Source organism: Corvus hawaiiensis, chromosome Z (genome assembly GCF_020740725.1).
Source record: "Corvus hawaiiensis isolate bCorHaw1 chromosome Z, bCorHaw1.pri.cur, whole genome shotgun sequence".
Lineage (NCBI taxonomy): Eukaryota > Metazoa > Chordata > Aves > Passeriformes > Corvidae > Corvus > Corvus hawaiiensis.
In genome coordinates this window covers 46,581,934-46,606,563 of record NC_063255.1, presented here as the reverse complement: position 1 = coordinate 46,606,563, position 24,630 = coordinate 46,581,934, and the positions used below count along the sequence as shown (strand labels likewise).

At 43.1% G+C, this 24,630-nt stretch overlaps 1 protein-coding gene across 8 annotated transcripts; it reads left to right on the top strand.

Moving 5' to 3' along the window:
• The first annotated feature begins 62 nt into the window (after window positions 1–62).
• On the top strand, window positions 63–22,041 carry PTGR1 (prostaglandin reductase 1). Of its 8 annotated transcripts, none has more exons than XM_048291214.1 (10): window positions 63–165; window positions 7,725–7,831; window positions 9,725–9,770; window positions 10,479–10,538; window positions 11,759–11,926; window positions 16,647–16,764; window positions 17,051–17,206; window positions 18,712–18,817; window positions 19,820–19,938; window positions 20,878–22,041. In XM_048291214.1, exons 2-10 carry the CDS (start codon window positions 7,726–7,728, stop codon window positions 20,986–20,988), a joined length of 990 nt encoding a protein of 329 aa, XP_048147171.1. In that variant the 5' UTR covers window positions 63–165; window position 7,725; the 3' UTR covers window positions 20,989–22,041. The 8 variants fall into 8 exon arrangements, with proteins under 8 accessions (XP_048147171.1, XP_048147170.1, XP_048147168.1 ...); XM_048291213.1 differs by having other exon boundaries at window positions 63–169; XM_048291211.1 differs by having other exon boundaries at window positions 63–173.
• The last annotated feature ends 2,589 nt before the right edge of the window (window positions 22,042–24,630 follow it).

The following is a 24,630-nucleotide window of genomic DNA, read 5'->3' as shown; positions in this document are numbered from 1 at the left end:
GTTAGGGGCGGTGCCTGAGGGCGGCCACCCCCGCGCTGCCTGCCCGGCCCGCCCTGCCCTCCCCGGCAGCCGAGGGGCGGTGCAGGGCCGCGCCTGGCGCTTCTGGGAGCAGGAGCGAACGCTGCCGGAACGCGGCCGGAGGGGACAGCGCGCACCCCCGGGCAGGCAGGCAGGAAAGGCACGGCGGGCATAGCTAGGAAAGGGCTCCGCCACCTCTGACGGGGGCGCGACCCGGCGGAAAATGGCGGGTGCCGGCCCCTTGAAGGAGGGCGGCCGGAGGCCTGTGGTGCCCGGGGGATGTGGGGGTGGACGTGGCACCTGGGCGTTCGTGTGGGGTTCTGTAGCGGGGCTGAGGAGCTTGAGCGTTAACTCCAGGCTGCGGCGGGAAGTGCTTTTGTACCGCCCTGAAATTATATTAAAATGAAGGAAGTGCGGTTCTATACTTTCAATGCAATCCTACTATACCACCCCCTCCACCCCCAAGAAAAAAAAAAAGGGAAAAATAATCGCCATCTGTGCCTGTTCAAATCTGTTGCTGTGATTTACATAGACGTGCTTCCATTCAAGCAGAATAAGGAGAATTTGTTCAAAATGTGTGAGTACGTGTCACTGGAAGAACAGTAGCTGTCTATTTATTTCTGCACCGGTCAAAGCGTGAGAGTGAAGTCGGCTGGATGCATTTACTCATTCCTGAGCCTGCTTTAGTCGTGCTGTGTAAATGGACCAGGATTTTGCAGGCTGGCTCCAGTCTTACACTGTCAGCTGGACAGTGTTACTGCTGAGGTCTGCTGTAAAACTTGGTGTCCTGAACTACTGGGTTTGATGTTATTTTAGTTATTTGAAATAATTCAGAGTGCAGGTCTATATTACACTAGGGAAAAAAATAAAGTGTATTTGCTTGCTTCAGGAATTACATTGGATGCAGCTGTTTAAGGCATTACTAGTGACAGCACTGCAGCTGGAACTACTGCAGCCAGAAGCATTTGATGGTGCCTTATCTGCTGCTCACTTGCTTACCTCTGGACACCATACTGGGAAAAATAGCACAATGGAGAGTTCTGAGATTTCTGCTGCCAGACTGTGGCAAGGTCAGATATTAGACAGGTTGCCTGAACAATTTCTGAAGAGACTGTGAAATGTTTATCTTTCAAAAGTAATACAACTTCGCCTGTCTGTGTGCTGATCACTGATCTGTGATTCCACTCTTAAAATTTGTTTCCTTAGACTCTCGTTAACATCTCCCTTCTTTTTTTCCTCATGTCACTTTAATTTTTAATTTATCTATCTCGGTCTCCTTAATATTACAAATAACAGGTAACAGATACCAGATAACAGATCAGAGGTATGTCTTGTATGTGCTAAGTGGGCTGGAGCAGCAAGTTTCCATCTTTGAGGGAGAAGTTGGTTGTGCATGTTACAGGCAGGAACTTGTTCAAGGTTGAAACTACCCTTGTAATATTACAGAAATCCAGGAGGGGGCTTCAGAGAGATCGGTGGTGCTAGAAAGCACCAGATTGAAGCTTGTCTCTTGCCTTCTGAGTTCACTTAGTACACTATGCTGCAGGAGATGTGCACACTGCAAGGGGATGTTTAACCTTTGTAGAAATCTAAGCTTTTAAAAACTCAAAGGTTTTTTTTGGCAGCTGTAAAATCAAGTAGATTAAACATTTCTCTCTGTGGTGCAGTAACAGGCCTATCTCTGCAAACCTAAGAAGTGAAACTGAGCTATAGTATGTTAGTACAGCTTTGAGGAAATTTTGCATTTACTGATGTTGCAACATGTGTTTGTCCTGTATCAGCATTTAAGTATAGCAGAAGTACAAAAAGTGCCTGAAAGCAATTTAGGATGCTGTGCAGTGACTGGGAAAGCACAGCTGGCCTTTCAAGAAGCTTCAGCTTTGTTTGTCAGCCTGTTTGTCAGCCAGTTTATCACCTGCCATACCCCATAGAACCATAGAATTGCTAAAGTTGGAAAAAGACCTTTAAGATCATCAAGTCCAACCTAGCACTGCCATGTTCACCAGTAGATGAATGTCATTTGTCCATGTAGTAGACATATCCTCAAGTGCCATATCTACATTTTTTTTTGAACACTTCCAGATATGGTGATTTCACCAGTTCTCTGGGCAACATGTTCCAATGCTTTACAGCCCTTTCTGTGAAGAATATTTTCATAGCACCTACACTAAACCTCCCTTGGCTCAGCTTAAGGTTATTTCCTCTCAACCTGTCACTTGTCACTTGGAGACTAGCCTCCCACCTGGCTACAACCTCCTTTCAGAGTGTAGAGAGTGGGTATAGAGTTTTCAGTGGGTGTAGAGAGTGATATGGTCTTTATGTGCAATTTCTGAGAGATGAATGCAGCTGACCTATTTCTGTGATGGCGTTGGTTTCCCTTTTCACTTCCCCTTGTGAACTTCCTCCTTTGAACCTCCGTTGGAATTGCAACCTTGTAACAATGTGCAGGGTGGCACAGTCATTTAGCAGAGTGATAACTAGTCACCTTCAATCTGACCTTTTTCCAAGATTTGATAGTATTGCATAAGGAAGTGATTTTGCAACTTTATTGTTTCATAATGCAGTGTCATGCTTGCGTGGATATTTGCAGTATGGTCTCTGCCAAAAGTGTCATGGGAGTGGTTTGCCTTTACTTTGTTCTTATCACAGGGGAAAAAAAATACAATTGAAAAAGCATTGTAAGAATTAAGCCAAGTGGGGAGGACTAATTTTTGCTAAAACTTGTAGGCATGTAGGATTTGAGGCCTACGTGGTTGGTAATCCTTGTATGTGTATAGGAAATCCTGAGGTGGCCTCTGGGTTACTACGCCCTTGGCAGGACTTGCCAAGAAGTCCTTTTATGCTTATTTGGGGGTTTTTTGTGGCTTGTTTTTCTTTTTTGAGGTATTTGTCCCTTATGCTGGTTCTTGGCACTTTGCTTTGAAATACTGCAGAATACAAATAAATTAGATCTGGCAGAAGAAAATAGATAAGATGACGATTAGAAAAGCTTTGCTGTTGTGATAATGGGTGAATTTCTCCTCAGAACCAATCTACAAACTAATTATGTCTGAGATACACTTCACTCAGCTTTTAATCATACCCTTTTCTTACAATGTGGGTGTGACCATAGGTGTAGCTGCTTCAGAATGGAGGTACAAGGAAAAGTACCACAATCATATCTGCAAATTGTGACTGTCAGGAAGATGAACTGTTAAGCTAACCCAAAATTTGAATTGAACTCATATGTAACTGACAGGTTTCTAAGAGGATTTTGTCCTCATGGTTAGATGTGGGCAAGTCCAGGCTAGGAAACCATACCACACCAGTCAGGAATAATAGCTGAGGTTACTTAAGAGAGGTAAACTTCTCTGGTTTGACTCATGCTCCCTTGAGAACTTTACTGCTTTTCTGCTTTAGTGTGAAGATTCCCAGATTTCAGGTATCACCACTAGCTCTTCGGCCTCCAGTCAAACTATTTCAATTTTCTCAGACTTGTCTGTCTCTTTTATTCCTGACCTTCTTTTCTAGTTGCTAGTATGTATTATGGAATTACGGTTTTCACCTCTTCCTTCTCTCTTCCATTTTCCCCTGCATTGTGAACCTCCTTATCCATGCTGATTTTGGGTACCTGAGTTACGATTACCTGTGTGAAGGTTCTTAGCTTTCAGCTCTGCTACAGTTTGCAGCAACTGCAGTGTCTGAACACAGATGGGATCTTTGCTTTTTTATGTATATTCTTAGTGCAAAAAGCCAAGATTTCCCAATCTATTAGTTCTTCCCTTGATAGTCTTTATTATTTGGTAACTTGATGGGCTAGACCACAGGGCAAGGAGGGTTTGAAGGACATCAGAATAAATGCTGTCTTGGAGTTCACTTCAAAGGCTTTGATGGTTCTTTCTTAAGAAAATCAAGCAGAAATGCATTCCCTTATTTTTAAAACAGTCTTCTTATCACTGTCATTGGTTCTTTCTCAAGTTATCATAGCAGTCTCTTTACTGTAATGATTATAATGGTCTATGAAACACTTTATACAGAAAACACGCAAAAGTGAAACAAAGAGTTATAAATCTAACAGCAAAAAGCTGTTAGACAAACATTCCTAGTAACAATTTTGAGTCAAAATTGGCAACATATGAGGAATTTATTTGCCACAGACATGTTCAAAGAAACAACTGCCCAATTTATTGCATCATGGTATATGCGTTTTGTTTCTTTTAATTACTTCCAGAACATTTCATCCATCTTTGTTTAATGGATAACCCAAGTTTTATCTATAGCTTGACAGTGTTTTATTAAATTTACTGTCCTGGTTAGACAATTACTGCTGATTAAGTTTTGTGGGGTGTACTCGACTATGAAATGGCTCCCTTACTGCACCTGCAATGTATTAATCAAGTTTTCTGGGGTGTATAGGCCTTTGACTCCTTAACTTTCTCAAGATATCTGTCTTGTTCTATGACTTCTAATTATTCTCTAGTTAATTGATAACCATTAAATAATTCTTTATTGAACTTTGTTCTTCAACTATTGATTAAGTTCTCTAAGGGGTATGGGTCCATGGAGCTCCTTTCTGCATGTGCAGTGAGGTAATTTCTCAGGGTTTTCTACTGTCACTCAGCCAACACAGATCTAAATCAAAACCAGCTCAGAATCAACCAGAATCAAAAATCACAGTCAAATATTTTTAAACTAATTAAACATAGTTCATTACAAAATTTTTTTAAAAATCACAGAACTCCTGGTTAACTAAGATATAACTCACTGTCAAATGTATTATTCAAACCTACTGACCTTGAAAACAAAGCAGTTTTGCAGTTTACAAGAGCAGGTTACTGTTCTTGGAGCTGAGGTTGTGGCTATGGCATGCTTAGTCCAGTAAGATTTAACTGGACCCCACAAATGTTGTATCACTGCTGTTTATCCTTTGGGGTTATTTGATATGCTTAAGCAATGTAGTACTTACCACTCAGGATTTTGTATCTAAATATACAAAATAGTCTTGGTTTGTTAACTTGGAAATTACTTTGTGTATCCATTAATCACACATGTGTCTGTGTTCTGTTTTCTGTTTGCTTTGGGTCTTTTTGTTTTACAACCTACAGAAAAGTCTTCTAGTCTTGAAGTGGCTATAATGATGCAATTGCAGTAGAAAAAGAGAAATGGTAAGCAGAGAATTTGTCCTGTTTCTAAAATTAGGCCTAAATATAATAAAAAATGGTTCAATGAAATTAGTCTTTCAGTATTGATCCTAGGTGGAATCATTGCTCTGCTGAAAAAATCGGTGTATTACAAAAAGTGGAGATTTTTGATAGGAAGGTGAGGATTCGTATGAATGGGAGGTCTGAGAGTGGAAGCACCCGGGGAAACAACAGAAGAGAGCCAGAAAAGGCCCGTACTGATTGGATGTAGATTTGCAGATCGTCGTGATTACAGCCCGTTTGACAGCGCCAGGTAGGGAAAACAAAGGACAGCCCTCAGGCAAGTAGTAAGTTCCTGTACTCAGACATGGAGACTCAAGCTATTAAGATAGGATAGTGGGAAAATAAAGAACAGGGCTGTGCCTTGGAGGCATACAGACAAAAGAGACAAAAAGCAGGGAGTCGATATTGATGATTCACAAACGTGTGACACGGTGGAAGACAAAGCATTTCTGAATCACTGATGGCTTACTCTTGCGGGTACAAATGGCACATCAGTGAATGGCTGCCAGCCTAGCCATCATCCCTTTATCCCTGCTCATTCCTGGTTGGGGCACTTGGGTACCTATCCAAATGCGGGGCACACAGGTGGGACAAATCCCTCTCAACGCCTCTGAGTGTAAGCTAGTGAGTGGTATCAGTTTTGTGTTACTCTGAACACACCTTTTGCTCCTGTAAACGTGTTTTCTGGCTTTGCTTTGTTGTTGCTGCAGTGTCATGGTATCTTGTTACAGCCAAACACTGTTGATACCAAAGCAGATACATATAGTGGCAGATACAAATGCTGGCTTTGGCTGCCAACTTACCGACTGTGGGAGGCTTTGACATTGATTTTGATTATACTTTTTTCGTTTTGTGAGAGGTGATTTCCCCAGCACACGTTTCTGGTGCAGGAAACCCTCACTTGTGTTTGTCATTCAGGAACACGGAATATCTCTGTTTCATCATAGAAAGTTGTGTGAGTTGAGTGCTGATTAGTTTTTGGATTTGGTGACTTACTCTTTTATCTAAATAGTGGAGAACTTGCCCTGTTCTCCCTGATGCTTGCATGTGTGTCTTTAGTAAACACGTTTTGCTTTTTTTTTTTCTTGGGTCCTTGTTACTAATTAGTACTTCTGTCTTCATGTGTTTTGTAGTTGAACACGTTGCTGTGTATTGGTTTCTCTACACTTTTCACCCTTCATATTGTACTTGTGCGTTTTCACAAAAAGAACAAAAGGTGAAGATGGTCCTCTGGACAAAGTTTTCCCCCATGCTACATATCTCATTGCAACATAGTTGGGGCAAAATGCCAGTTGTTTCTTAAGGTGGCTCGCAGATGGAGACTTAGCCACACAAGCTCTCCTTGCACTGGGAACAGTGAACATGTCAGAGCACAGACCATGAGTGGCAAACATATGGGCCATTTGCTGTGTTAAATTATGAATTGAGCAATGAAATTGACATTAATTTTTAATTAGATACTTTTCCACAGAGGTAGAACTCTTAAGAGTTCTGGATGAGTAAAATGTGATTTGAAGAAACTCTTGTTGTGGTGGATAGTCTTGGTCTCCAGACTGCAGTATTTTTTGGGTTCTAGAACCATGCAGTGTGTGCATTTAGCTTTGCATGCTTGATAATGTGCCTGTGCAACTGGCTGGGCACTGAACTGGGGGTGGTTTGGAGGACTGATCTCAAATCTTAATGCGAGGAAGGTGAATCACACTGGGTGTGACCTATGCTATGTTTACTGAGGGTTTACACTTAATCCTGGGGAAGTGTACTGCTGACAGCAGACATTTCGCCTTTTTAAAGTGTGTGTGACCGAAGGAGTCCAGTCACTGACTGAGTCGGATGTAGAAGGTTGACTTGTCAGCAGAAGACCCCGTTTTCACCTGCCTGCTCTAAGTATAAGATTCTCTTTCTTTTTCACTTGGGTGTAAGAAGGGAAAGGGACTTGTGAGGATAGAATTAATGCAAGTCATTTGTTTGTTTCTGTCTTCTATGGAAAATGTTGGTAGCAATATGCTCCCAATTGCAAGCTCTGAGCTTCACAACTGGAGAAGCATTTTCTTTCAATATGATGAGTGTCACAGAAAGAGGTCTTGCTTACCTTTGTTTTTCTCACTTGCACGTTGGTTCAAGCTTGTAAAAATTTAGGTTCAGGTAAGGGGAGCAATAGACTTAAGTTTTTAATTTTTTTTCTAATGGGACTTTTTTTCTCCTAAAACTAGTAGATTTCTTTCTTTAGTATCTTTAGAGTGGGAGTTGCACATTTTGTTGGGTTGACTTCCCACATGAGGACTTGCTGCCAGCAGGCAGAGAGGTCTGGCAGGTCGCAGGAAGATCTGGGTTTCTAAAGCAATGAGGTGACTTTTCTGACATTTTCTTTATCCGATGATATTACCACAGAACCAAGCAGAGGTCTTCTTGGCATGTTATCGAGATAAGTGTTTTGCCTCATGAAATCTAAACCAGCCCCATGAGCAGCCCACCACTGTTGGGCATCGCTTTGACTGGTGTGCTTTGTTTGTGTTTGTTGCACAGGATGGTGATTGCCAAGGCATGGGTTCTAAAGAAGCATTTTGATGGTTTTCCCAAAACCAGTGACTTTGACCTGAAAGAGATAGAGCTGCCAAATCTAAAGGATGGAGGTGAGCAGAGTGCTAAGTGTTATTACTAATTTTTGTGGAGGTTATCTGATAGCTGATGTATGCCCGTGCATCTATAAAGCTGCATATTTCTGTTTGGAATTTCAAAAATTGGCGGCTTGTCACAAGCCACGTGCCTTAAGGGAGAAGGACAATTGCTGAAGAAATATACTGATGGGGTTGGTAGTTTCAAAGACACCTTGCCTTCTGGTAATGCCCTTAGAAACAATGACTGAACTCTTGTAAGTCCAGTACACAGCAATTGCAGCACACCTTTCAGAGTTTCATGTTGCCTAAGTGCACTTGCTGCCTGATGGCAAAGGCATTCGAATGTGTTTGCAAATGGAGAAAATTACCGAAGTGGTATGGCCTCAAAACCGACAAGGAAACCTCAAAGCCACAAGGAAAACAGAATTTGTTTAATGTAGAAAGAGAGAAGTGGACTGTGACACAGAACCAATGAGGTAACTGTAGTAAAACTCAACACATTTTACTAGTAAAAGGTTTTTATCTACTTTAATTTGCAAAATCATTTGAGAAAAGATGGAGAAGATGATACCCTATAGGAGTATGTTTTCAGTGGAGTTTTTCATGCTGGTAGGGAAAATATTGAGAATAGTGCTGAGGGAGAGCAGTGACTGCATTGGGAATGAGGCTATAGCTGAAAGACCTCAGGGCTGGAGTCAGTGAAGGCTGATCTTTTATTTAAAGAAGCAAGATGGCAAGACTTCTGCCTGCATTCAAAATTTTTTTTTTTTTGCCAGTCCTTATCTTATTTGTTCTGTTGCAACAAGAAGAGAGGTTGAATATAAACAGAAAAAAAAAGGACAGTTTTTATTCCTGTGTTTCTCTGTTTTGAAAAGAGTAAGGAATATGATAACTTGTTACCATATCAACAGCAAGAGCTGTTGATAAAAGAATGAACTTTGATTTTTGGTTTCACATGGACATTTTTACCATATTTTCTTGAGCCTCATCTCACCACTTGTCATTTACAAAATTTGCCACACTTTAAAGGGTGTGCAGGAGGAATTGTGCAGAAGGTTATTAAAGTACCAATTATGTTTACAGAAAACTGTTTTCTCCTTACATATACAGATGCACTTAAAAATTTCATGCCTGTGGGTATTTAAGAACATGGAGTAATTTCTTCCTTCCTATTTTAATTCCTAAAGCAAAAAGAGGCATAAGTTCATACTACAGTGGCACTTTTAAAGGCAGTGGCCTTCCTTGTTATGTTATGTGTCTTTCTTGCTCACTCTTGAGTAATGGGAAGGTATTTGAATACATTTCTAGCTTGTATTAGCTAGACCACTGCAGCACAGGCAATGAAAAATATTAATAGGTGGAGATGAACCGCTAAAAGTGCTGTGTAAATGAGAAGTTTAAAACATGTTTAACAATGTATTTCCCAAGAACTAGTGTTATTAGAGACAGTAAGGTGAATTAGGCTACTTAGAAAAGATAAGCTAATGCCTTCTATTTAAGGAACCAAGTAGCTCGTATTTACCTGTGCCAGGGTGTCTTATCACCCTCTTCTGGCTGAATCGTGGAATGACATTTTATATGCATCAAAATTAAATTAGAGTTTTGCTTAGGAATTCTGTCTGTGTGACCCTTCTGTAGAGAGAGGAGGCATATACAAAATTGCGGAGTTGAAAATAAGATGGTTTCCTAAGGATACACTGCAGAAAGTTTCTTTTTCAACAGCATACCAATAACCCAAAACTAATGAATGTAGTAGTCATTTCTGGTAGGTTTTCCCTAAACAAAGATGGGATGTGGGGGCTTTGAGCTGTCAGGAGTTCGTATCAATTTAGCTGGAAAACTGACTTCTGGAAACTATGCTCTACTGCACTGTTAATATCCAGGAATTTGCTTTGTTTTTCATCGCAGAGTTGCTGCTTGCATCGGTGTTTCTCAGTGTTGACCCTTACATGAGGTATACCTTTTTGTCCTTTCTGAATTTCTGGCTAAAATGCCTCATTTGATTTGCCACTTAAACCTCAAAACAACATGTACTGGCAGCACCCATTGTCGCCAGAGTCTCAATGCCTTTGTCTTCTTTTTATAAAACTCATGTTAATTACAAGACTCAAAATATAGAGCTGTGCCAGATTTAGCTAGACATTGGGGTAATGTTTTTGCTGCCCTAGACTTTTCTTGGAATCAGCTGCTGTTCCTTGTCATGTCTTCAAATGAAATGCAATGTATTCAAATGAGACTGTAGACCCATAGCAGTTCCTGCTTAATTTAACTTAGCAAACTTGTACTTAAAGATACATATTCTAAGTTGGACATTGCTGATATACCCAATAAGCAGTAGTTGATGCGCAGGGAGACTGGGTAGTTTGAAGAGGCTTTGTGGACACTAAATTTAGAGATAGTTCCCTGAGTCTCAAGCTTCATGTAGAGGTAGACCATGCTGGGAAGATCAGTGGTGTCATCCCCCCAACACTCCTGCCTGGGATGCTCAAGCAGTTGGCTCTGGAAAACATCGGTTATGCTGTTACAATGACAAGCTATTTGTGATCTGTTCAACAACACTGCTGATACTCTCCTTCTGGGTCAATTGGTTGCTACTAATTCTTAGTGTGTCTGGAACATTGTTAAAGTTGCGTACAGTAAGCTGTGTTTGCCTGTGTTACAGACCTTACAGTCGAAGGCTCATGAAGGAAGGGGACATAATGATAGGCACACAGGTTGCCAGGTAAGATCTTCAGTTCCTGATACCAATGTGCATGGCAGATCTCAACAGGAATGTGCTGACACTTGAGACATCTGCAGCCTGCTTTATCCATCCTTGACTTGAATCTACATACTTCTGCTACTGACATTCTCACCTGTAACTGGTTGGAATGTGTTTTTCTTTTAAGAACCTCTTTTACCTTTCCGGAGAGCATTTAGGCCTCTGATAAAATCTATATGTTGTTTCTGATGATAGTGTCTTCAAAGGTAATTCTTACAAATGTGAAGCACTAACCATTGTACTTGCCACACATGTTAAACTTCACTTTTTAAAACCTGATGTGGTGGTAGCTGCATGTCTGCAATCATGCATGCTATTTACTTCAGCTGAGAATACCTCAGCATCACCAAAGATACAGCTCTAGCCAAAGGGTTATATAACCTTAAATCCATCCTTTTCCCAAGCTTGTGGTAATTTAGCTCTACAGATGTCCCCTCTGTCTGCTTGTTCCTGCTGTGCTGCCTGTAAGTTGCTGCCTAGGAACATCTGTGGCTTTTGACTCTTGTGTTTCTCTGCAGAAACATTGAAGGCTGGGATAAATTAACAAACAAGTCTGATGAACAGAAGGTCAATTGTTTCTAATAATTCTAAGATTCTTATCTACCCCTTTCCAACACAGTTTTCCTGTTGAGCTAAGAAAGTGAAATTTTCATTTGGCATAGAGACTGCTGATATGGATATCTCCCTGATTTAAGATATTGCTTTTTATCTGGTTTCTTTACCCCAAGAGGTTCCATCTTCAGGATCTTCAACTTTTAAATGAGGTGCAGGTTGTCTGAGAACAGACAGCCTAGCAGCAACTCCTTGCTGTTCCATGCTTTAATCCCAGCATCCTCTTTCTTGCATTCTAACTCACAGAAACCTGGTCTGACTCAAACCAAAGTGGTGCTAGTCAAAGAAAGAGTTGGCATTTGTGTGGGAAAATGGGGGTTTTTTTGGGTGGGGCTGAATCTAAAATCATCTTGCCAGTATTTCCCTCATGGTAAGAGGTCGTAGGCATTTCAGGAAAGGCACTTGACACCGACAGCATCAGCAGGTATGGGATAAAAATCCTGACACGAAGTATTTATTTTCTGAATTACAGGAAGAATGGAAGAGCCAGCCAGTATTGATTTGTTTCTGTGTTTTTGGTTTTGTTGTTTTGTTTTGTTTTGTTTTGTTTTTTTTTACTTTTTACACAGGATTGTAGAAAGCAAAAATCCTGCTTTTGCAGTGGGGGCCTTTGTCGTGTGTGATAGGGGCTGGAGAACTCATTTTATCTCTGATGGGAAAGATCTACGACTCCTTCCTTCCAGTTGGCCGGAATCACTCCCCAAATCTCTAGCTCTTGGAACAGTTGGCATGCCAGGGTAAGTTTGGAGATGAAAAGGCAACTATCCCCTGGATTTTAGTGTGCAGGAGGTTTCTGCCTATCTGTATGACCTTTGTCTTGTTCTACCAGCATATTGCCTATTCAAGCTGGTAGAAAGGTGTGCTTCTGCATGCCCTTGCCCTGTATAGGGCATGAAGTTTGGCTTATCCTCTACATCAGAGCAGATTTACCTTGGAGATTATTGTGCCTCTCCTTGAGGAGCTGTAATAAGTAAGAAAGAGGATCCAGGATGAGCTGGATAAAATCTAGTTCAGTCTGTGTTAACCTCAGTGGAAAGTCTCAAACTTCACTGGCACCTGGATTAGTCTGCTTTTTCTGATTGGGCTCTGTTGCTATCACTGTATTTCCAGAATCAACACCAAAATGCAAAAGACAGATGCTGTATCATGTAGCAAAATAGATGTCGTTTGAATTGCACTACAGCAGACAGAACTGCTGTGCTTTGGAATCTGTATTTACTATTGGAGTCTCTCAGTCATCTGCTTGCATTTCTTACCTCATTCTCTGTAGTTTTTATGGGAGATGAGGACTTAGTCCTAATGCCTGAAAGGCTTTCAAAATTATTGTAAAATCGTGTGTGGTGGATAACTTCTCAGATTTCATTTTAACATCAGTCAAGATGCATGTTTTTTCTAGATGTCTTATAGAGGGATTCAGTTAACCCTTTCAGATGAGACCATGTGGGAAGCTCTAAGCTTGAATTTAGAGATTAGAAGAAGAGTTTTAAGGGATTCTGGGCCAGTTGATGAGCTACTTCAGTGGTTCCTACAGATTACTAGTGCACTGCTGAGACCTGAAGTACAGTTTCCAGTTTTGGGCCCCTGACTACAAGAAGGACTTTGAGGTGCTGGGGCATATCCAGAGAAGGGCAACAGAGCTGATGAAGGATCTGGAGCACAAATCTGATGAGAAGCAGCTGAGGGAGCTGGACTTGCCTAGCATGGAGTAAAACAGGCTCAAGGAGACCTTACTCTTCTCTACAGCTACTGACCCCCATTTGCCTAGGTTATAGGCAAATGGGGGTTAGTCTCTTCTCCCAGGTAACAAGTAATAGGACAACAGGAAATGGCCTCAAGCTGCATGAGGGGATGTTCGGGTTGGACATCAGGAAGAATTTCTTCACAGAAGAGGTTGTCAGGCATTGGAACAGGCTGCCCTGGGAAGTGGTGGGCTCACCATCCCTGAAAGTGCTCAAGAAACAACTGGATGTGGCACTTCACACTAAGGTTTAGTTGACAAGGTTGGACTCAATGATCTTGGAGGTGTTTTCCAACCTTCATGATTCTGTGTTTTACCTATGTCCCGGGGTGACTGTATGATACTGTATTCCCTATCGTCTGCCCTATGCCAGACTGTTGGGGTCCCTCCCCTGCCGTGTAGCCCTGGGAGAGGGGCCCTGAGGGCACAGACACGGGGTTTCCCTGGCCCTGCTCAGCCTCGTACCCATTGGTTGGTTTGTGTTCCCTGCGCGGGCAGAAGGACCCTCGGGTCCGGTGACTGGAACAGTTCCTCGGCAGAGCTCCGGCCATGCGGCTGGAGAAATAAACATCTCTGAAACAGCTAGCAAGAATCTGTCTGTCCGTATATATTTCCTTTCCACGGGACTCCTGGTTTGATACATGCGTGTTGCAGGATCCCCACTGCAACAAATGGTGGAGATTTGAGAGCAGAACGATCCCCGATCCCTAAGCGACTGATTTGTGTGAGTAAACCCTGGAAACTTTGGATTCTTCTTCTTGGTTTTGCTTTGCTATTCCATATCTAAACTATGGAGGAACCGTGGGAAGACTCTTGGCTCTCAGAGCCGCATATGGACATTTATCTTAAACTTAAAATGATTCTTGAACAACGATTTGTAAATTTTAGCTTGATTCAAGCTCAAAAAGAACTGAAACACTTCCTGGCATGGTTGTTTAAGAACTTTTTCTATGTTTCTTGGGATTTAATTCTTACCAAGGGCTTTTGGAAAACCGTTTGGACACAGTTAATACTGGAGTCAAAATATATGCCGATGGAAGAATATTTTCGTGAATATTATTTAGTTACCGAGACTGTTGAGCAATGTCAGCTGTGTCCTGGCGAAGGGAAGCGTGGCGCAGGGACCGTGCGGCCCAGGCCACGTGCGCCGAGCGCTCTGCGAGCAGCAGCGAGGCAGTTCCCGCGTGCGGGCGGAGCCACGCGAGCCGCAGTGTCGGTGGCGGAGCGAGGAGCGGCGGGAGCAGCGGGACCCGGCGGTGCCCGCCCGGTCCTGTGCAGCGCGTGGTGGAGCGAGCCCCGGGAACGCCCGACCGAGAGGGGCGGCGCGCGGGCGGCGGCTGGCGGCAGTGGCGGTGGAACGGAGCCGCGCCCAGCCGAGACGCGCGCTGGAGCGGGGCGCGGGGGGATCGTCGCTCGGGGGCCCGGCCGAGACGTGGGTGCAGCGCCCGGCAGCGGCAGCGAAGCTGCGACCAGAGGAGGCGACGCACGGAGAACTGAGCGGCACGGCCCGGCCCGGCCCGCGCAGCCCCGAACGCGACCCCGGGAAGAGCGCGCAGGCACGAGCAGCCCCGACAATTCCAACACGGGAGCGACCGAAAGAGACAGCAAAGACGCAGCGAGACAGAAAACAGCAGCCACTCGGAAAAAGGAAAAGATCATAGCAACTAAGACCTTAGGGATAGTAAAATGGTATAATGTTAAGCAAAATTATGGTTTTATAACAAGGTGTGACAACCAGCAAGACATATTCGTGCATAGAACTGCTATTAAAAAGAATAACCCTGAAAAATGCATCCCAAGCTTGGGAGATGGAGAGGTGGTGGAATTTAATATTGTACTAGGGAGAAAAGGGTTACAAGCATCGCAGGTCACTGGGCCTGATGGTGTTCCTGTAAAAGGCAGTATATATGCAAAAAATCGTAGTCATGTGAGACAATATCTCCATTGTAAGCCCCCCCTACAGTTTCCCTTTCCTAATCCCACCTTTCCCTTTTACCCTATATCCTATTACCCCCAGTGTACTCCCAATCCGTTTTTTCATCCATGGTTTCCCTCACAAAACCATGCTTTTGCCAATTGTTTCCCCAAAAATCTCTTTCCAATGCCGAGTGGGGGATGAAAAGGGGAAGGGAAGAAGTTAAACCCTCTCCTGCCTCAGTTTCCCCACAAAGCATGCTCAGAGTTCTGTCTCCCTTCTGTCAGCCCTAAGATGTTCCACAGAATCTGTTTGGACATTTAAAGACTCAGGAGGGTGGCTTGTTTTGTCTTGAAACTGTTCTTGTTATGTTTATCCAGTTGTTTTCATTCTCCTTTTATTAAAATAAAACGGGTGAGGTGTTGGGGTCCCTCCCCTGCCGTGTAGCCCTGGGAGAAGGGCCCTGAGGGCACAGACACGGGGCTTCCCTGTCCCTGCTCAGCCTCGTTCCCATTGGTTGGTTTGTGTTCCCTGCACGGGCAGAAGGACCCTTGGTCCGGTGACTGGAACAGTTCCTCGGCAGAGCTCCGGCCATGCGGCTGGAGAAATAAACATCTCTGAAACAGCTAGCAAGAATCTGTCTGTCCATATATATTTCCTTTCCACGGGACTCCTGGTTTGATATATGCGTGTTGCAGGATCACCACTGCAACACCAGACATGAATCCTGTGCCTTCCTGTGTCTTTAAGCAGTTTCTCAGGAGAGGGGGGAGAGAAGCAGGCGAATTTTTCAGAGCGGTTTGTGCTCAAGGACATACAGTCCTCTGCATTCCTGCTGGTACAGAGCCAAGGAAAGCACCTTTCTGCTTTTTTTCCCAGCTCTTGGCTCCTTTTCTCAGGAGACAGAGAGTTAAAACTCTTTGGTTTTTAGCTAGCCTGCTAGCTGAGCTGCTTGCCTCCTTTGGCAAGAACTTTTCTTGGGTCTTTTCTGCTCTGTTCTGGAACGTCATCACCGGGAGGCCCTACACCGCGGCCTGGAGGGGCCCACTCCAAACCCCAGCTCTGGAGAGGGCAGAGCCACACCTACAAAGAATTCTGAATCTTCCTCGGTCATCTCCCAGAGAGAGGTTTTATTGTTTAATGTTATTCATTCTTTGTCCCTGTGCCTGCATGCACTTTGCTTGTTAAATAAATAGTTTTTTTCTGCTTTCCTCCAAGGAATTTCTTTTGAAATCGGGTGGGGGAGGGACTGTTGAAATCTGCCTTCTAACAGAGGGATGTTCATTTCGGACGTTTTCCTTCAAATTTGTCTCAAACCAAGACAAACCATAGCTGTGCGCAGTAGTCCTCAGGAGCAGTGAGCCCATTCGTTCAGCAAGTTTTCCTCACCCTTTTTATCTTTTTCTGTCAGCTTTGATTTGTGATGAGTATCATTTAATCTGGTAGATACCAACTGGCAACTGACCTCTGTCTAGCTTGGATTTACTGTCTCTTCCAGTATGTAACTGAGTTGTCACAGAGTTATTGGTGTTTCTCCTTGTGACTAATGAGCACAATGAAAGCTGTTTTCACTTTAGAGAGATTTCTGCCTCAACATTCTCTTTCCCAGCAGTATATCTGTGGGTTTTTTCTGGCATGGCTGTGAAAAAGCCAAAGAAGGTGGGATTAGGTTTTGTGTTTCACAAAATAGGAAAACTTAATCTTGTTCTGGTGGTGATGATACTTTGGTTCAGTGTGGTCAAGTCACACTTCTGTGTCTGTCGTCTTTTTTTCCTCACTGAGCATTCTTTCCTTTTCTTTGCAGCCTCACTGCATATTTTGGTCTGCTGGAGGTCTGCAAGATGAAGCCAGGAGAGACAGTGCTGGTTAATGCTGCAGCTGGCGCTGTGGGCTCTGTGGTGGGTCAGCTCGCTAAAATTGGGGTGAGTGGCTTGAACTGCTCATACTTGCTGCTGAGAAGACTTAGCTATAAAACAGGGCAACAAGGCCATGAATGATCAGTAGGACAAGCATCCCTGAAAGCATGCCTGCACTAGGGTCTTGACATGGAAAAGCTCCTGAAGACACAGCAAATCTAGTTGAATGTTTCAGGAGCTCATATGCTGACAACAGCCTGACTTTAAGGGTGAGCCCTTCACCCAGCCCTCTCTGAGTGTCAGCCTGTGTTGTCAGGGGATGTTTATAAATGTTTTTCTCCTTTCCTTGCAGGGTTGCAAAGTGGTCGGCTGTGCTGGTTCAGATGACAAGGTTGCCTATCTGAAAAAATTAGGCTTTGATGAAGCCTTTAATTACAAGACTGTTAAATCTCTGCATGAAGCACTGAGTAAAGCCTCTCCTGATGGCTATGACTGTTTCTTTGACAATGTAAGTTCAGAGAGAAGGCCTTGTCTTGAGGAGCTGTCATTTTCTTTAAACTATAGCAGGAACTCAATATTGTATACATCTAATTGAAGTCTACACCGGGAACTCAATATGGAGGTCCATTTAATCAAGCAATGGTCTCTGTAGGAGCTTACTGCTTTTCTGTTCCCTTCCTACACATACTTCTACAGCTGACTTGGGCAGTAACAGAAAGAACAAGACCCAAAAGGCAAAGCTGGATTGTTGGCAGTGTTTGTGGATGGAGAAAGAGAAGTTGTACTTCACCCTCTGAAAAGCATGGCACATTTTGGGGGGTGATGGTCACAATAACATTTAACTGATCCAGTCCATTCCTGGCCCCACCTTGGACCGCAGGCAGTTCTCTGCTATTGCTGGTAGGGGAGTGAGTGTGGATGGCTCTGCATTATGTGGTCATGGGGGCTGCATTGGTACCCATAAACAAAACAGTAGCAAGGCCCACTTGCAAAACTACTGGAGCAGCCCTCAGATGTTTCTGACATCTCCCAAATATAGCTGGAATTAATGGGGGCTGTATACTGTTCTTGCCAGGTATTTGAATGTAAGCATCTTGTTTTGAAGACTAAGAAAGTGTAACAGTATGGATGCAGTTAAACCGCGTCAGTTCACTTTCAAGCCAGAGAACCAGCCCTGGCTCTTTTAATTTCCTAATACAGCTAACATATACATTATACCTGATAATATAATACCTGGTCACAGGGGTATTAGCTGATATATTGGCCTTAAACTCCCTGGCTAGCTACCTGGTTTAAAGAAGCCATTGTCACCTCTTTAGCATTTCTTTCCTTCAGCAGTGTGTCTGCCAATCCACGGATGAAGGTCTTGAGGTTCTTCCTTTCTTGGCAGTTGAAAGGAATATTTGGTGTTGGGGCAAAATGCTTGTCTCTGTGGCTGGAGCTCCTGCCACTTTGCATTAGCCTTCCAAATTTCATGTCCCAAACAGGTTTTATGGCCATGGCCGTTCCCTTAATTTTCACTTCCAACTTTTGTGCAGAGCTCCCCACAGCAGTAAATTTTATTAGATCTTCTCACCATTAAAAGCTTCTTTTCACAGCACATCCCTGTTCTGGAGATGAGAACCATTAAGTAAAAACTTACATCACCATGATGTGAAAATGTAGAAGTGCAGACTGGTGTGTCGGAAAAGCAGAGACGGTGCTTCTTAGCACCCTTAGGAGGAGGGACCTGTGTACTAGTCCTGCCTGATGCTTCCAAACCAAGCTTCATGAAGCAGATTTGGAATTAAAGCTGATTTCCTACATTCATGACTAATTTTTGGAAGAGTGAGATTGAGTCCTCATAGCATTGTGTAAACGCAAGGGTTTCTGCAGCCACCAGGTCTTTGGGGTAGTGGAAGTTGCTTCCCCAGACTGAACCTGTTGGTGCAACAATGCAATATTGGCAGATTTTGACAGTCAGTGCTAAACACTGGATTGTCTCTAATGCTGCACATGCTCTGGTTCTTATAGGTAGGCGGAGAATTTGCCAGTGTTGCTATCAACCAGATGAAGAAATATGGAAGGATTGCAGTCTGTGGAGCCATCTCTGAGTACAATGACTCTGTGCCTCAGAAAGGTGAGGACCTGATTTATTGTGTCTAAATTGATTTTCTCTTTGGTGATGGCACAAAGACATAATGGGAGTCTACTGTTTACTTCCCTGTGCCATTTAAGTGTATATATGTGTGTACATTTGGGTAACTAACTGCTGCTGTGGGACACTGGAACCACACTCCTTCTGTGTACATGCACTCATTGTGTACACTATCTGGTGAACATCAGCTGATTAGAAATGAAGGAGTGGTTAAAATACTTAAAACAGGACTCCACAGGGCCCTAAGCAGATACAGATCAGCAGAAGACAGGTGTGGTGTCATGATGCCATGTATACAGTAGTACATACTTTAAGATGAGATAATGGTTTTCCCCCAGGTTTTTAGATGATGCAGGTTTTTGTTTTTTTTTTTTTCTCATAAGATTTCAGCTACTAATGAAACTGCTGAGAAATGTGGCTGAATGAATATTCATTTTCAATAACATTAAATTTTACAGATTTTCCTTCTAGAAGAAATGGGAGGACTGTGTTCTCTTTGGCAGCTGACCGGCTTTGGACTCTCAGATCACTTTAAAAAAATGGAACAGGCTTTTGGGAATGAGGAGACTATCACACATTTTTGTGATTGAGGAAACTGTTTTCTAGAGCTTATAACTTAAACTTTGGGAGTTAGAGCATGAGAGCCTGGCAAGGTGTCAAACAAGGTGTTAAAACAGTATTTTTGAGATTCAGCTGAAGTCCCTCAGGTGAAGCTGAGGCCACTTTATTTCTGAATCAAACTGTTTTCAGAAATGTTTAGCCCCATAGCTTTATAAATCAGGCCTTTGTTTCCCTAGGTGGCTGTCTATCCATGAATTTTTGGTCTTTTGTGCTGGAAATTCTGTTTGGAAAAATATCTGTTGCTTCTGGCTGAAACAAAGTGATTCAGTGGTCTTTATTGGCTAAAAGCTCACTTTATGCATTAAGATTTATTCTGAATGAAACTGATACTGCAGGTGGCTTGCTGGTTACTTTCTCTTGCAGGGCCTTATGTGCAGTATCCAATGATCTTCAAAGAGCTTCAAATGGAAGGGTTTCTTGTGACCCGATGGAACCACCGCCGAGAGGAAGGTCTGAACGCTCTGCTAAAGTGGGTTGTGGAGGTAAGGAAGGAAGGAAGGAAGGAAGGGGCAGTTGTCTGTCAAGTGTACTCACTCTGCAGATTCCCTCTTTGCAAAATATCTTGTCATAGCTGTTTAGATGAGGTCCCAGCATGACACTATCCTTCTCCCTGCCTTGATCTTTGAGACTTTTGGGGACACTTAAACCATAGTAAATATGCCTGATCCCTTCCCTGTTTCGTTGAGACATGTGATATTAGCTTGTAGACTCAGATATATTCCAGAATACTTGTAGGCTTTGAAGAAGCATGGTTCCAGAATAATTCAAAACACTTATCTGGTAATGAAGATTTTCATATTTAGAGTAATTAGTGTATTTCTCATTCAGTCATTTGTAGTATGGGCCAGGATTTCCATTGTAGTATTGTGCTGAAATTACTGTCAAGAATGAATGTTTTTGTAGTATTGGGAGCTGGGCTTTAAAGGGACTTAATAGGGAATTTCTTATATTTTATTTTTCGAGGTGGAGGCTGAGTTAGTAGCCAGGTTGGTTCATGGGTGTGAGAAGTTTGTTAGTGGGAACAATAAAGGCTAAGAGACTGTAGCTTTTACAAACGTGAGGATTTGGGATGGGTCAGGTTTTGATGATTGGATTTGCAATTCCATAGTTCTGTATGGGTAGAGACAGGCCTGGCTTTGCAGAAATGATCCCCTACATGTCAGTTGTCTGGAGACTACATAACAATAAATCTGTCCTGGTGTGTTTTTACAGCAGTGACTTCTGCTTCCCGTTATGACTCCACATAGAAGGTTTTACAACAAAAGCAGACCCTCACAAGGGCCCACGTGGTTTTGCAGTTGTCCTGGTGCATGCCAGCTTGCATGTTTCAAATGAAACATATATGATGGAGAAAATTTTGCTGCAATTTATTTAGTTTTGGTGGATGAAAATGCAGTAATTTCCTTTCTTACTTTTGACAGGGAAAAGTGAAGTACCATGAACAAGTCACTGAAGGATTTGAGAACATGCCAATGGCTTTTATTGGAATGCTAAAGGGAGAAAATATTGGAAAAGCTGTTGTAAAAGTGTGAAGTCAGATATTCCTGGGAGAATGACACAGGAGAATGTTAAATCCTTTTAATTCAGTTGTCAAATCATACGATCAGTATGTTTCAGTCATTTTGCTGGATGTTTGGTGATGGTAACTTCTGTTAATAATTTGGCTAATAAGACTAAGTATATTCCAATTGCTTTGCTCTTGAAGAAATCAAGAGTTGCTTCCCAGAGCTACACAAAACAAAGTACCTTAAAATTGCTGAAAATCAGAATTGTAAAAGATTTGATCGTAGCTTGAACCTTTCAATGAGCAGGCTTGTAGAAAGGAAAATCCGTTCGAAAGCTTTGCTAGCTTGTCAGCGATCTCCGACAAACAGGACGGGGAGCCCAGACAAGCTTTCCAGGAGCTTTTTATTATTTTATTTCTGCATCAGTCTCACAAGAGATGGTCTGAGACATCCAACAACTTCCTGATTGCAAAGCATTCTTAAAAGAAGGCAATGCTTTTAGCCAATCAACATGCGTCTAAAAGTTACAGACAGCTGTCTTAACCAATTCATAAACAGCACACGTACCTCTGCTATACACAATGCTGGCCTATTATGCTTTAACAATACACAAAGTCCTCATTATAAGCCTTAAACTTATCTTTCTTGCTAAGCATATTTTTTGCAACTCCAAAATCTATCTAGGCCAAACCTAGAAACCCTAACCATTGTTTTAATGTCCTTGGTGCTGCATAACTGTATCTTCTTCTAGTTTCTCACAGGCAAAGCTGAATTCTAAATCCTTTTGCTTTATTTTCTGAAGCCTGCTTTTATTTCTCACACCTAAAATCCTTTCCAGCTTTTGTGTTTCCCCACACTAGCTGATGGCACATTTGATGTTTACCCATTGATTTGGCCCAGAACTTTGCAAGGGGGATTTTTTTTAACCAATATCGAGGAGGGGAGAACGAGCTAACCTAACAACATTTGGGGATTTCAGCTTCCTCTCTAGCTGGCTTGCTTTTTTTTTTTTTTTAAATTAACCAATGTAGCTATCTCAATTATTCGGAGAATATGGAAAGATAAATCTCTTGATGTATACTTTGCTTGTGTTATAGGTCTATTTGTGGAACACTTGTCTCTTTCACTTCCTTGTGGTTCGCACAGAGGAGCTAAAATATTACAAGCACTTTTTTATCCCAGTGGATCTCAGTACAGTTGATATGGATAGATCACTAATTTCCATGAGAAACTTGTAATTGGTGTCCAGGCTTGGAGCTGACCTTGCCATAGTGTTCACCTTGGCTCTCCTGGAAGGTGAGATCAATATGACGGCCTGCATTAAATTGGTGTCCAGCACAGACAATGTGCCGAGCAAAGGAGACACACAGATTAGCAACACTAAATATCTTAGATGTTCTGAAAAAGACAGAACAAGAACCTCTTAACTACGGGATACAGACAGGTATTGAAGGTGATGGTGATCCATTTTCAATCACTGTGGAGGACTTCTTGGTTAGTTTTAAGGTCTCATTACTGATTATTGAAGAGGGATCCTAAGCACCCTTACTTAATATCTTTGCAGAGCCAGGATTAGATGCTCTGTATGTCAACAAAAAGAGATCCCTTACTTAAGATGTAGATTGACAATACTTGCTGAGTGAACTTAAAAAAACACACCCTGAAATGCAGGTCAGCTGGCCTCTGGGGAAATGATGATTCTTGGTTCTGGTACCTTTTATAGTGTTTTCTGAGGAGAGTGAATTGACAATTTGTGTTAGCTCCAGTGCTGTGGTTTTACAGGGGCCACTGAGGAAGATCTGTGGGCTAATACCACTGTGTATCATGTAAAGGGGTAAACCAGAAAAGGGAACTTGTTGTCAGTTGGCTTCAGATCCACTGAGTAGAGGTCTGCTGTTGTTGGTGGTGTTTTGTTGAGGAATTTTCAGAGGGCTTGCAAATCCTAAAATACTGCATTGTTTTTAGTCCAGTGAATTAACAATCTCTTGTTTCAAGTAAAGTGTTGATTAGGAAATGAACTAAGAATAGCCACATGAAGGTCCTGTCTCTTGGTCAATGTTTGTCTCAGTTTTGAAAGACAGGTGTCTGCTAAGGAAGGCAGAAGCCTCCCCTTGAAGTGGCAGATATAACCCCTTTTTCCCTCTAAGTTATTATATTTTGAAATCAGGGGCCTTTAGGCGACGATGTGGGAAATAGGAATAACAGTTCTTTACTATATATATATATGTATATAACCAGTCAAACAAAACAACAACAACTATGGCAGTAACAGCAATCACAAACCCAGTGCCAGCCTTCTCGGCTGTCAGGCCCTTTCCCCTCGGGTGCAGTTCCGCTCGCAGCCGGCAGGGGCGCTGGCGGCTCCCGGTGAGCAGGGCAGGTGCGATGGTTCCCCCGCGGCTGCAGGGGGCGCTCCGGAGCGAGCTCGGGAAACCCGCGGCTCTGGTGCCCTGGGATCCCGGGAAGGGATGGGACAAAGGCTTCACAAACCGCTGGGCAGCTGATCCCGGGCTCTCAGGAACAGCAGGCTGGAACGGCAGGCTAGAGCGGCAGGCTGGAGTGGCAGGGACGAACGCAAATCCCGGGTGGCAGGCGAGATGTATCCAGATGGGAGAACCCCACGGAGGCCCAGGCAGGCAGGGCGAGCAGGGCTACAGCGTAGCGAAAGCTCGAAGCAGCAGCGGGGCAGGGCAGCCACAGCTCGGTCTCCAGCAGGGCAGGGAAAGCGGCTTTTGGGGTCCCGGCGTTGCTTCCAGCAGGAAGAAAGAACGGCCAAAAAGAAAGCAGCAGCAGCTCCTTTCTCTGCAGCTTCTCTCTCCGGACGCTCAGAGCGAACTGACCCCACACCCAGGTGTAGACAAAGGAGTAGCCAGGCCCGCCCCACTCCCCTTTTTGTCTTTCTTAAGTACAGCTATTTGTCCCCTAGCAACATGCATATGGGAGAAAATTCCTTTAACAGGAAAAAACTAAGACTAAAGTAAAACCCCAACAGAGTTGCAGAAAGATTTGTCAGTCAGAATAATCCTGGCTCAGCCTGCTTCCTCCTAAAATACTGATCTGTACATTCCCCTTTCTGTGTATAGATTTTATGCTTCATAAATTGCAGTTGATTTTTCAAGGCTATTTAACCATGAAAATAAAATTTTTATGTGTAAAACCAGTACCACACCACACACCTCTGAGCCTCTGAACTTCTCTGGGGAACATAGCTATTTTTTCCTGAAAATCCAGGTTTTCTGTTACATGTCAGGAACACTGCCACAACATGAATAATGACAATTATATCCCTCACTGTCTGGCGTTCTTGCAGTAGTTTCTTACTGTAAGCTTTGTTGTCCTCAGAGTTCTAAGCTTTGTGGAACAATACCTGGATTTTTCCACATGTTGAAAATAAAAAGGAGTTATTAAAAATTTTGGGTTTTTTCCTTGTGGCAGTGACACAAGGTAGGATGGAAGTCTCTCTGTTTCCCCCTGCTAGTGAAGCAAGCTAATCCTTTGAGTACAACCAGGGTAATGAAGTTAACAAGGTGCCAATGCCCAGCCTAGAACAAAGATGCTGAGATGTGTTGCTGGGAGAGGCTTTTCTGCCAGTACATGGCTCTGTGTCTTTTTAGGGGCAGAGCATGGGGTAGTACCATGCAGGCAGTCCAGCCTGTCCTTGGACAGCTG

Bases quoted from the DNA above. Each gene is read 5' to 3' on its own strand.
- PTGR1 (XM_048291214.1), top strand. From the start codon at position 7,726: ATGGTGATTGCCAAGGCATGGGTTCTAAAGAAGCATTTTGATGGTTTT. The intron at 10,539-11,758 runs GTAAGATCTTCA...CTTTTTACACAG, and splicing joins ATAGGCACACAGGTTGCCAG to GATTGTAGAAAGCAAAAATC. The intron at 19,939-20,877 runs GTAAGGAAGGAA...TACTTTTGACAG, and splicing joins TGCTAAAGTGGGTTGTGGAG to GGAAAAGTGAAGTACCATGA.